Source organism: Chiroxiphia lanceolata, chromosome 2 (assembly GCF_009829145.1).
Source record: "Chiroxiphia lanceolata isolate bChiLan1 chromosome 2, bChiLan1.pri, whole genome shotgun sequence".
Classification (NCBI taxonomy): domain Eukaryota; kingdom Metazoa; phylum Chordata; class Aves; order Passeriformes; family Pipridae; genus Chiroxiphia; species Chiroxiphia lanceolata.
In genome coordinates this window covers 31,795,676-31,808,863 of record NC_045638.1, presented here as the reverse complement: position 1 = coordinate 31,808,863, position 13,188 = coordinate 31,795,676, and the positions used below count along the sequence as shown (strand labels likewise).

The 13,188-nt window shown below is 43.3% G+C and overlaps 1 protein-coding gene across 3 annotated transcripts; it reads right to left on the bottom strand.

Moving 5' to 3' along the window:
- Positions 1 to 5,291: 5,291 nt before the first annotated feature.
- LOC116783463 (lysozyme g-like) lies at positions 5,292 to 11,212 on the bottom strand. 3 transcript variants are annotated; one of them, XM_032681034.1, is made up of 7 exons: positions 10,861 to 11,212; positions 10,696 to 10,771; positions 9,351 to 9,425; positions 8,429 to 8,518; positions 7,432 to 7,628; positions 7,073 to 7,211; positions 5,292 to 6,409 (listed from the first exon to the last, which is right to left on the bottom strand). In XM_032681034.1, the coding sequence occupies exons 3-7, from the start codon at positions 9,391 to 9,393 to the stop codon at positions 6,279 to 6,281; spliced, it is 600 nt and encodes a 199-aa protein (XP_032536925.1). In that variant the 5' UTR covers positions 9,394 to 9,425; positions 10,696 to 10,771; positions 10,861 to 11,212; the 3' UTR covers positions 5,292 to 6,278. The 3 variants fall into 3 exon arrangements, with proteins under 3 accessions (XP_032536925.1, XP_032536924.1, XP_032536923.1); XM_032681033.1 differs by having other exon boundaries at positions 10,696 to 11,212; XM_032681032.1 differs by lacking the exons at positions 9,351 to 9,425; positions 10,696 to 10,771; positions 10,861 to 11,212 and having other exon boundaries at positions 8,429 to 8,743.
- Positions 11,213 to 13,188: the final 1,976 nt, after the last annotated feature.

Genomic DNA, 13,188 nt, shown 5'->3' with positions numbered 1-13,188 from the left:
CTGCACCTGAGCTGTAACATAGGCAACCTGTGTCACTGGAAATTGAAGAGCTTCTAGAGGAGCATTTCCATTAGAAGCAGGGGAAAGCTGTCAAATGCAGAGGACTACCCAATTTGAATTGATGTGATCTACAAGTTGGACATGGCTGACATTCAGTTTACCTCTGAAAAAAACAGGAGGGAAATAAACAGCACCATCCCAATAGATGAGACAGACAAAATAGACAGGATACTGTGACAAGGGTTTGGCACATGCAATATTAAGCAATGAAGTGAGGGCAAACTTAAAATTCTTCCTACACAGTTGCTAAAGACTTCAAAATCAAGCCAGGAGAATGCAAATTCCTAGTGCCGGGTAACACCAAGATAGCGGGCATTTCAGAGACTTGGGGGCTAGAAAACCAACAAGATACTACATTGCCAGCCTCTGGAATTACAGAGTAGGATGCAGAGATGGATGAGTGATACTGTATGTGAAGGATAAAAGTGTCACAGTATAAAAATATTACAGGAAAAGAGAAGCATCCTGAAAATGTGAGTGGAAATTCCAGTTGCTATTAATAAAAATGCTGTAGTAGGACTGTACTGTCAATCTTTTTTGAATTCAGTAAGTGTGGTCAGTAGGGCCAGAGAAGTAGTAAATATAGGATGGTGGTACATGTGGGAGCCTGTGTATGGGCTGGATCAGTGCCTTGTCAGGATGAGATGCAGAAGTGGAATTTTTGGTTGCAATAGATTCCTGCTTCCAGGAAAAGCTGGTTCAGGAACCCACAGGAATAAACACTAGGGAGTGGCACAATGGGCTTCATTTGAGAGGTGTTAGTGGGAAGATGCTCTGAGGTTGCAATCCTATGAAGTGATCACTTTTAGCATTGAAATGGGAAAAAGCAGGTCATGTGCATCCAATATAGGTGTATTTGGTTTCAAGGAAGACAAGTAAATAAATTGAGGCAAGCATTAGAAACAGTCACTCCCAACTGCAACACTGGCTCCACAGGAGTCCTTGGGATCACAGGCTGGTGCCCATCCTGAGAAATATAGGAGAGTGTATTAAAGATGAATGAGGTGGTGAATAAACCTAGTCAGCTGAGAGACAGTCAGCCCAGCTCCCATAAGGAGCAAACCTGCCTTGGTTCCTAATGGTGTTCTGGGATCATGTCAGCAACTGCATAGATAAAGGCCAGCGGGTGAAGTATAGCTGGGTCTTCAAAAAGGAATTTATGAAGATTCAAACTAACATTATCAAGGAATCTAGATGTGTCTTTGCCACCCAGGAAGCTGTGGAGGCCAGTGGCACCAGCACATTCCCAAAGCAACTGGATCAATTCATGGACAGCAGTGCCACACAAAGGGTGGACGTGTCTCCCACCATCTGTGTTAAACAGCTGGGAATGCTGAGGGCACAGGAGGAAAATGGACTGCAGAAAGCAACCAAGTTCTCCTGCTGCTGCTGGAGACAGACTTTGGGATGCCCAGTCACCAGTATCACCCACACGGCATGTCCTATAGTCATCTGACACTTCTGGTTTAAAGGGGGGCTGGTGTTGTCTTTTCTGGCCTGGATAAAACATGAGGCTTTTTTTATTAGGAAGAAAGTCACATAAGATGAGCCTAATATTTTGAGGTGCTGTACTCAGGGTGCCCAAGGCACTAGAGAAACCCTGTCCTGTGAACAGGTTGCTGGCCAGGAAATCCCAGCCCACTTGTTCCATGAGTAATGAAGCAGAACAAATGCAGTTCTTCAGCACTGTTTTGCTGTGCTGACATTTCCCTTTGTTTTCTGCAAATCGCGAGGAGAGAGACATGGACACGTGGCTCAAACTGATCCAACTCCAGCGTTCACAGTCAGCCATCAGAGCAATCTGTTCTACCATGGGGCTTAGGGCTCTGGCCCATGGGGACTTGGTTTTTGATAGTGTTTTCCTGCTGCTTCAGTTACTGCTGAAACAGGTTGTTTAATTGGTCCCTCTGCTTGATGTCTATGAAAGACAATCATTGCAGCCCCAGTCTCCAGACATAACCCTACCTGAGCCATGGAGGCATCAGCCCATACCACCTGCAGCTTAACAAGTCGATGAGAGAGAAAGCTTACTACCTCACATTTGCTCTTTATTGTAGGAAACACATTTAAATACATTTCCCAGTACTCACATCAGTTGTGAAAACAAAGCACAGGACCCTAACAGAGAAGGTTTTTCTTTCCTGTTTGTAATTTTTTTTTGATTTGCTGACTGCTGATTCTTATGCTGTGATGTTAGCCTGGAAAGGTCCTTAAACACCACCTATTGCATTTCGCCTCTCTACAGCAGCATGGCGATAAAGAGAATAGGTTTAAATTAGATATTAGGAAGAAATTCTTTACTGTGAGGGTAGTGAGGCACTGGGAACAGGTTTCCCAGAGTTGTTGTGGATGCCCCATCTGTGGAAGTGCTCAAGGCCAGGCTGGATGGAGCTCTGAGCAACCTGGTCTAGTGGAAGGTGTCCCTGCCCATGGCAGAGGAGTTGGAACGAGATGGTCTTTAAGGTCCCTTCCAATTCAAATCATTCTGTGATTCTTTATGATGCACAGCTACTTCTACATGTTAGTCTTGGCTGTTCTTTAAAACGCCCAGGGAATGTTGCGTTGCTTCGTTACATTGAAAGTTTTTCAAAGTATCCAACACAAATCTGCTGCCAAACTCGCTGCTACTTGCCTTACCCTCAAGAGGAGTATGTGGATCATTACTCTTCATTTGTTTTGCATATTAGAAAATCATACTCTGTGTGCTTTTTCTCTTTTCTGGAAAAAAAAAAATCTAATTCCTTATTTCTTACAGGCTGTACTTTCCATCTGAGTTGTGATTGTCCTGAGGATATTTTTGTTGGTGCAACAAACTCCAAACATTTGCCAAGCATCACTGATGCTGACAGCAGAACATCTGAGAGAAGAGTTACCTCAGGTGCTTCATACACAGTGCTATGATAAAGATAACTCCCCAAATGGGATTTTCCCTCTTTTTATTTCTTTTCCCCTCCTCCACTGACATCAACTTCTTTTTTTCCCACTAGAACCCTTAGCCCTTTCCTTGGGATTGTCGCCTGCCCACTACACCTCCTCAAGTGCATTGCACCTCTGTTTGATTGATTTCAGTACTTTGGTTCCTGTTTTTCATAGTTTCTAACTATCAGTGGAATAGCTCATGTTGCTGCTCAGTGTAGCCCATGGGTTTGATAGCTCATATCCTCCATTAATTTTACAACCAAAAATTCGAGACAAACTGGTGTAGAACAAACCTGTGTGACTCCACTTGAAATGTCTCACCAGTTTGGCCAGAAGCTGCTGATAACCAGTGCTTTTTGCACTTAAGGCCCTCCACATATGAGGGCACTTCAAATTTCTGCTGAAAGCCTTATTGAGCTCGTGATGCAGCACAACCATGGCTTCTCTTTTGGCCACTTCCCCAGTTAGATAAAGACTTTGGTTGTTCTGAGGTGGTTTTTCCCTACCAAGTCAGGCTGCCAGAACCCTCCTAAGTCTTGCTGCTTTGTTGTCCCCCAGGGTCTCTTGAAGCAACCATTCAATCCTTTAACATCTTCCTCAGTGTTGTAGACAGGTGTCCTGGTATGTGATTCCCTGGAGCTTTCTTTCCCCTCTATTTTATCTTTTCTCTTTCCTTACCTGAGCTTTTGCTTTTGTCTGATATGTTACTTGGTATTAGATCATTTGCTTTGCAAGATGTCTGTTGGTTTTTTTTTTCAGTGGGCTATGGGTCAAAAGGGTGACCAAGAGCACAGCTGCAGCTGCCTTGTCTACTCCAGGCAGAAGAGTAACTCCCAGTAACATGGGAATGGGTGACTAGAAAAAGATGACAGGGAACAGCAATCTGAACTCACTGTTTATCAGGAAAGCTTTTGCTCAAATCTTAAGGCAGCATGCCAGTGTTAAACTTTCCTAATTATTTACTCCTTCCTACTAATTTATCAAGTTTCAACTCATTGTCTGCAGATGTTTTCTGTATTCACTGCAAGGTGCTGATACTCTAAAACAATATTTGCAACAAAATATGGAATTCTCATAACTGGGAATTTTAAATGGACTTAAAAAATAAATAATCCTTTGTGGTGATGTTGCACAAGTCAGCAGGCAAGTCTGCAGGCTCTTGGATGTTGCTGTGATAACTTGAAGCAGCAGCTTCATGGGTAACACTCGTGTAAATTGGACTCCTGAGGAGCTCACAGGTCTGCAGGGATGGCAGCACCAGTAGTGGTGACAAGGAGCTTGCTGGCAGTGATTGAAGAGAACCAAGCATGAAGGCAACCAAAGGAAGCTCCACTCTGGTTCACCCTCTGAACTCAAACCCCAACTTTGTACACATAGGTAGCAATGAGATTTCCTGCCCCATTTGAAGTTTATACTGATCTACCAAAAATGCAGTCATAGGCTTTATGTAAGAGTTTTATATAACACAGAGGTTTACATAACATAATGCACCAAAGGCTTCATCCTATGAATTTTACCTAAGCTATGTCAAGTAGAAGGGATCAAACCACATTAGAGGCTTCATACATTCTATGACAAAGTAACAATTTTAGTAAAATTATATTAATATAGTGCAGAATTCACTAAAGACTAAATAATATATAGTTCAATGCCTGTGGTTGCTCAACACTGAACTGTTTACTGTAGTCTTAAAAAAAAAAATATAGTAATATTTGAGACATCCTAGAGTTCCTTCTGATCTCCAGAGGTGATAAAATGAGTTTGCTTGTCAATATGTTAATGATGGAGAGTCCTTGCTGTGACAGAAAGCAGATGAGTGACCGGCAAGACAAGGGGCACAGCATTAAAATTGTTCTGCTGGCAAAAGCTGTCTCCAAACCAGCTCTCATGCTTCCTGTCTTGACCCTGCCTGGCAGCCCAGGCACACACACAGCATATCCCTGTGTTACCAGGCAGGGACTGCCAGGCACATCACTTCTACATCAGCAAAGGTGACAGCTGGCAGAAAGGTGCTCTGATATCTCCAAAATGGAAATTCAAAAGGCTAAATGTGAACGTCCTTATTCCCTTGTTCACAGGTTTGGGTCAGTGGCCGGGCTCAGGCCCAGATCTTCTCACATATCCAGTCTCCAGCACCATATTCCTCTCCTTGTTCTCAAACTAAGTTTTAGGTCCATTCCAAGAGTATCAAACTGGGTTATTTACTCAAGTTGTAGCTTGTTACCCACTGAGTCCCATGAAATTGAAAAAAACAACACTGGAATTTAACATTTATCTTTATTTTCTCTCTTATTCTTATCATTATTCTCAGTATTATTCTAATTATTATTCTAATTAAACATAAATTGGCACCCAGAGACTCATCCACATAGAAGACCACTTTCAAACAGACCTTATAAGCCCAGAGCTAATTTACTCCTATTAGAAGCTGGGATTTCTGGCAGAGGGATGGATGCTGAAATGCTTTTAAATTTGCAGGAAACCCAACATAAGGGAGCCAAAGATAAAGTAGGAAAGGTTGCGGGGTTTTTACCAACACTGTTGCTGTGATACAGCTCCTGGGTGGGTACGTATGGGGCTGACTCCTACTGAGGGCTGGTGTCTAACGGAAAGGCGTTTTGCATGCCTGCTGTGGCGCTTGCAGTACTTTCTATATAGAGGATTTCCCCTATGTGAGGCTGCTTTTCACCCTTAAGAGGTCCCCAGTCCATGGCCATGGACTCCAAGGCTTGGTAGACTAACCAAATCATGTTTAGCATTGTCCCTCTCAAGGCTGGCCACAGGAATATTCAGCAACTGCAGAGACCAAAGGCTCAATGAGAAGTGTCTTCATTGCCCCTTAGCCAGCAGCATCAAGGGGAAGGAAAATTTTAACTCAGGGACTTCATCCCCTGCATTGGCTGTGGAGAGGGAAGGAGGTGGATGGAGGTGATGGGAAGAGCACAGCTGATGTCCAGGGAGAGCTGCCTGTGTGCTTGCATCTGGGGGATGCATGAACAGCCCTGGGTTCAGCTCCAAACAGGAAGAGTCACATTCCTCACTCAAAATTTAAACACTGCTGGTCTGTCCCCATCTGCTTCTCAAAGGCCCCAAGCTTGTGGTATCTCATCCCTGTGGGTTCCCTGGAAGGCAGTGCTGAGCTCGCCCATTGGTGAGTGGGGAGCTGGGATTTGCTGGAGCAAGCAAGGTGCTGCTGGCAATGCTCCCAGCATCGGTCCTGCCAGAAGACCTGCTCTGGGTACTGTGATCACTGCTAGTCTGTGCAGAGGAGAGGCTCAGTGGTGGGTCAGGTTTATGACCTAGAACCCATTTCTCTTGAAGTATTGGGCTCGCCTAATCACGCTGTTGACGTAGTTGTTGTCTCTGCTGCATGGGTCTTCCTCGTAGACCTGGAGATTGCCCATTCTTGCATGGTAGGTGCAGATTCCCCCTGGAAAGAGTCAAGAAGTTATTGTTTTGGGCTTGTAAGTAAGAAATAGAGTTTTAAGAGTAAAAATTTCTAGCTGAAAGGGCCATGCGTCTCATCAAACATACACAACTGCTTGGCAAAGTGCTAACTGTGCACTGTTGTTGAAAAGTGACTGATTTTGTAAAATCTTTGTTGCTACAGTGAAGGAACCCATGATTCTCTCCAAATGCAGGTGAAAATGGCATACTGTTTCCAGAAGTGTGTAATCTAAAAAGGCAGTATCAGAGCAAGGATGGGAGAGTAAATTATAGCATAGAGTGAATGAACCGCCATGAAGATAACACGGACTATAAGGACACCTGGATCCCAAGATTCCTGGACACAACAGCCTGCCACAATAAGCTCATTGTGTTGTGGTCCCTCAATTTCTGCCTCAGTTTCCCCAGTGGCTTGTGTTCGGTTATTTTCTACCTTATTTATCCACCTGACAGCTATTTCACATTGCTGATCTGCCAGTTTGGAATTGCCTCTTTTAAATTAGAAAACTGGGTTTGGTTGGGGTTTTTATTGTAAGACATGCTGTAAAATCTGCCAGACTGATGCTCTTTTTCCTTTAAAAGTGACACCAACAAGTGCACAATACTCTCAAGTGTATCCCTTTCTAGTATACAGCCCATTGTGTACCTCTCAGCTGCCGATCCCAGGTCCAGGTAGGATGTCTTGTCCGTACTTCATTAATTGAAAGAACCAGAATAGTTGAGCACTGATTTATGTGTTCTTCACTATCCCACACTGCATAAGGCTGCTGTAGCTGCCTGCTGATCTAGAAAAGACAAGCAAGAAAATGGGTTTCCCTCTGAATGCAACCCCTGCTGTAGCTTCTTCTTCTTCTTCATTGGCCCCCCAGGCTGCAACTCATTGAAGTGACCTTCTTCCAGACACTTAAGCACAACCTTTGATTTTAGTGCTGTTTTGATTACAGGACAGTCATTTGCTGAGGTAAGCACTAAATTACTGTGCTGTTACTCATCATCCTGATGTACCTGCATCAAGCCGTACTTCTGCCGTCCCTGGTCCCAGCCGTTGTTCAGGAGCAGGCCAACACGGCTCTCCTGTGACATGATGGCACCAATGAGAGCTGGGTCCAAGCACAGGTTTCTGGCTACTCGTCTAATTGGGACCTCATATCTCCTCAGGCGCACGAGGTCTGCCTCAGCAGTCTTCCGTACTATGGCATATCCTGCAGCATAGGAAAAGGCAGACTTAAACACATCCCTGTCCAAAACCCTCCCTTTCCCCTTGAGCAGATGTATCAAAGAAGTAACTCAAATTCTGAAGGAATTGCATCTACACCAAACTGGGCAGTGGAGCTTGAGGAAAAAGCACAGCCCTATTGGCTCTGACCACGGCTAGGAAGCTGCTGTGCCAGTACCCAAGGGGAAGAGGGAGGCTTCTTAGGAAGTGGAACCACATGTTTGTGGTCCTGTTCTTCTGCAGCATTAACCTGACACAGCCAGATGTGCAATGCACGGGGAAATAACATGAGGAAAGAAAGAGAGAAATGTGAAGGAGTTACCAAACACTAGTCATCCAGAAGTAGGATGGCTACACACTTGGGACCTTTGCCCTGTAAAATGTGTCTCTGACGGGTCACCACTGGCTAGCTCAGCCAACATGCCAGCACTCAGAACCTGGATCTGTGCATCTTCACCTTCCGGCATACGGGCCCTGGGGTTTTGTGAGGATGCTGATGCCAAAGTCCTGGCTGATGAAGAAGCCGTTTTAACTGAAAAGGGGTGGTACTATTTCCCTTTACTCTGAGGCTGAAGATCCTGACTACAGGACCTGTGGTTTGTGCTTCCACTTCCCACCAGATCTGGAGGCTTCACAGCACCCACCATTTTGGGAGAGGAAATGTTGCTTTCTCCCTTTTGACTAATTGAATAGCTGCACCACATTTAATTTGGCAATAACAGTAAGTAAAGCATCTCTCTGTCAGGTAGAAACAGGTCGACAAGTCAAGCAATGAATGATACCTACCACAATCTGGGGCTCTTACAGCTGTACAGGACATCGTGGGGGCTGGAAGAGCACTTATATCACCGTAGCAACTGTAACTCATGGATGGAGCTGAAATATTAAATGGAGGTGTTTGAACACATAAGATCTCAGAGCAGTATTGTACAAGTGCTGCAAGTGCGTACAAGTTGAGCATGAGGGAGTCACCCAGACCTGCAATCCACAATCCCCTTGTGTTGGCCCTGCTTGTACAGTTGCCACTGCTCTCCATCACTAAAGCTATCAAGGAAAGTAGAGAACAGAAATTTGTTCTTTTCTAACTGAATATCCACTTGAAGCAAGTGGATCTAACGAAAATTTAGATGAATATGCGCCTGCCCTGTTAGGTCTAAAGGCTGGTGTGGGAATGAAGAACCACAGTCTCTGCATTTATTTCAGAGGGCTCTTCCCATTCAATGTCCCCAGTGTCCAGGATCCCTCAGGTGATGACTGGAAGTACCTGAGCACCCCAGCTGGGAGTGTCTCCTGTGTCTCTCCATAACCTGGTGAGGAATTAATTCAGGAGAATTCTTGCCTCAGTCTGTGAAAATTACCCCATTTCCTCAGTAACCAAGGAACAAATAGCCTCCATCAAACAGCTTGCCACATTTGTGAGACCATTTCTGAGCAGTCAGAGAGACTGGATAAGGTTAGCTGGAAAAATCAAGAGGAGCTATGTCTGTGACTCCCTTTTGGTTTCAGTCCCATACTCCAGATGTGCTGGTTTAAAAGACATGTGTGGGCAGCAAGCGGACTCATACAGCAGCTGAGGACCTTTAGCCACACAGGGTTTTACAGGGCCATGCAGAAAGGGAACCTCAAGCCTGTCTGCACACCTCCTTTCTGTGGTCCTTCTGCAAACAATTCCCACTGTGCTTTTGACAGCAACCCAAACCCATCTCACCGACAAGGGCTGAAAGGCCCAGCAAGAGCAGTGCGGGGATCATGGTGATGGCTCTCCTCAGCTGTCCCAGGAGACCTGGAAACACAGCAGTTTGCAAAACATGAAGAAATCACTTCTGGTCTTCAACAGCACTGTAGCAAAGTTGGGGTGCCAAAAGCTCCTGCCCTGAGGCACCAGACGGGGACGGCATTTCCTGAAGAGGGGTTGGGGAGCAGAGGCACCTTCTCTGCAGCATGCTCTCCCCTTGGGGAGCTTGGGATCAGGGAGGTCCCTGTTGGCAGCCTGGGCCAGCAGGGACCTTTTTAGTCCCTGTCAGTTCTCATTGTTTGCTCACATGGCCCCTCCTGAACACCCGTAGCGTGTCTTTACAATGACAAGGTATGCCATCTTTGCTTTAATTTTATAGGTGTTTGAAGTCTAATGTGCTACAAAGTGCACACATCTATTGCATCTCCGTTCAAAAAGGATTTTTGCTTGGCTTTTGGAAAAACTTGCTTTCAAAAATCAAACAATATAACCCTTAATTCTCTGCTAAGAGCATGCAAGGCAACTCCAAGATTTATTTGGTGAAATAATACTTCTCTGTGCAATAAGAGCAGATTATCACTTTACTAATAAATGCATCTGTTGTGCTTATTAAAAAAATTCCAAAATGTCATCAGATAATAGCTATCAAATGCAAAAAACATTGACTGTATTTGGCTTGTTGGTTAACACATGTAAAGAGAGCAGCTTTTATGGCTTACAAATACTTTTTTCCCCAAGATGTCAAATAAAAAACACACCATGAGTCTTGTAGGCAGTCATCACTAATGCTGTTAACACTTGAAAATACATTATCGATTTTAATAATGTGTGACCTTTTCTCTAGACTGCATTTCTACTGCAAACCAGACTGCATGAATGGAGAAACGCGGATAGTCCACCAGTGTCATTGGAGAGACTCCAATGAGTGAGTGAGCCTACTCAGGAAAAGTGTTCACAGACGGAGCTGGGTGCACGCAGGAACTCAGTTTGACCTCTAGCACTAACACTGAGTATTTACAAGCCCGGATCAATATAGCTTGACCCAATACCTATAAATTCAATGGCACATCCATATGGGTCTGCATCAAAAGCTACAGGCTGTAGCTCTTTCCACATGTAGGAAATTGCCGGATTATAAATTTTTAAGTTACCAGCCATTTTTTTCCCCTCCCATCACAAAAACCTCACAGTCCTGAGTTAGATACAGCATAGCAATCACAATACTGATAAAATGGTAAATCAAAACAAAAGGCTAAGTCAAAACAAAATAAAGGCTTCTGGCTCTAAAGAAATGTTCTAAGAGCGAATTCAGACTCACCTGTCTTCAGTTGGCCTTCCTCTGAGGCAGGTCACTTGATGACTTTTATATATACATGTAGGAAGAGGTATCCACCCTATGGGATTTGGAATGTTAATTCCTACCTGGTGTGATGACTATTTTAAAGTACAATAAGTAATATATATTAAGAGCTTAGAACTCTACAATTTCTTTCATCCAAAGATTTGCACAAGTAGTTGTTACTCAGACTCAGGACAACTCTGTGAAAGGAAATAAATACTGGTTTTCCTCCATCAATAAGCACATTGCTGCACAATAAATGACTTGCAGAAAGTATTGCAGTGAATCAGTTGCAGAGGCTAGGCAAAAATCAGATCCCTATCTAGTGCTCTCCTTGCTTTGTGTCTGAGTTAGTCTGGGCACATTTCTGGAAGGATTTTTTTGGTCTCATTTCCTCAATGATTTCAGATTGGCAAGCTTTTAATTAAGAATTCTATTTTTGTATGAATTTTTAAAAGGGTAATTGAAGAAAAGCATCTCACTGCTTCATTGATTATGGCAAATTTAATTTGGAAAGGGAACTTGAATACTTTGAGGACAGAGGCAGGATTTGACTTTCAGATTTAGGGAGGCAGGATGCTGCAGCCAAAATTAGGAAGAAGGAAACTGGTCTCTCAGCAGCTGAAACTAGAGGGGACACACAGAGGGTCTCTGAAAGACTTGCACCTTGTGGCCAAAAGACTTTTCACATATCTAAAACATCTGAGTCATTTCGAGAAGGAAGGATGGTCTGGGAGGCCAGTGCCCTTCAATCCTGTCCCCTTTGCCATATTTTTCACTTCCCAATACTGCCCAGTATGTGTGAAGGGTAGGAAGGCAAATTTTTTTCCCAGTACCTTTCTGTTCATTGTTTAATAAATCACAAATCCATCTATTCCCATTGCTCCTCTGGGCTTGAGATGTGGCAGGTAGGAAACACTGTTTTGGTCAGATACTAATTACTGGGTTCAAAATCAAGTGATGGCTATTAGTCTGTAAAGCACAGGAGATGATAAGTGGGTCGTGTCACCTCAAAAATCAATAAACAAAGTATCATAGACTTAAATCCATGATAGTATGAAAGAGGGAACCTTCACTGGAGAACCTAACCTTCTTGTTCCAGGAGGGTTGGAATATGAGTTAAGATGAGGCTTAAGTATAGACTCATAATGACATCTTCCCAAGATTACGACAAGGCTAGGCAACCATTTTTCATGTATGAACCTGATATCTTTGTGGTATCTCAGACTAGACTATCACTTAGTCCTTTTACTGGGGTTTAACATTTCAAACAGTAGAGGTTTAACAGGTAGAAAATAGAAACATCACATGTACAGTGTGGCTTTAATCTTCTCAAAAGGAAATAGTGACTGAAGAAATGCTGGAAGGGAAGAAAGGCAGAAGAAATGATCTGGGGAAAGTTCATAGTGCACAGCTTGATGGTAACAAAGCCAGCAGATGCATTCATTTACCTTCTACAGAACAAGGCAATTCATATTAGAAAGAGATGTATTCTCTCAAATAGATTATAGTAATTTAATATTAACCTCCAGTCACATTTTATAAAAACAGCATCATGTTAGTGACAATAAACTAGTGTTCCTCTGTCACTGAACCCGTGTTCATGCTGATGACTTGGGACCTTTTTTTTGAGAAGTAGCCTCTGATCTTAGGTAAGATTTCTTTCCTAATGTGTTGGTCACTTGCTGACAGTCCTTAAGATAAAGTTTTGAATTTAAATACTGTTTGGTTTTGCTATGTATTTTTCTCTTTCATTTATTAACTATGTAACCACATATTTTCTACATTTCACAGTAGTCACATGAATTCTTAATGCCTCCTCTGCTTTGCATTGCTCTTTATGTACTTACTGAGTGGATGCTATGTTTTAAGTGCAATTATTTTTATCTGTGCTGCTGTAGGCTCTTAGGTCCCTGGGACAGATTCCTTGTATTCACATGATTTCCAGTGTAAGCCCAAATAAGAGGATATTTTCTCAGTAGCACTATGAAGTGGAGTTGTTTTTGCTAAAAACCTCTTTAGCTTCACAAAATTTGCTGACTGCCTTATAGAGTAAAAGCCAAAAGTAGGCAGCCTTTATGGAAACAGAGTCATGCTCACATACAATGAATGAAGCAGAACAGTGTGTTTGTCCAAGGCACCACCATGTAATGAGAGCTGCATGATGTTAGAAAACACCATCTTCTGCTGTGGGGCTGTAAACCCAGAGCACTGAATTCAAGTGAACCACTTAATGAGAGTAGGCTGCATCTGTCACTAGTATGTCACAGTTTTTCATTTTTATGATAGATTTATTACATCAACAGTACACTACCAATACATATTCTCTTTGTCCTGAATTTTGGTCAGCACAGTGCATGACTGAGGGAGGGAGGAGATGGAAAGTCAGAGAAAGAGGAGTTCACTTGTCAAATGGTATCTGCATCTTAAATTCAAGAAGCAGGAAAGCCTCCTCATATTCACAGGGGCATT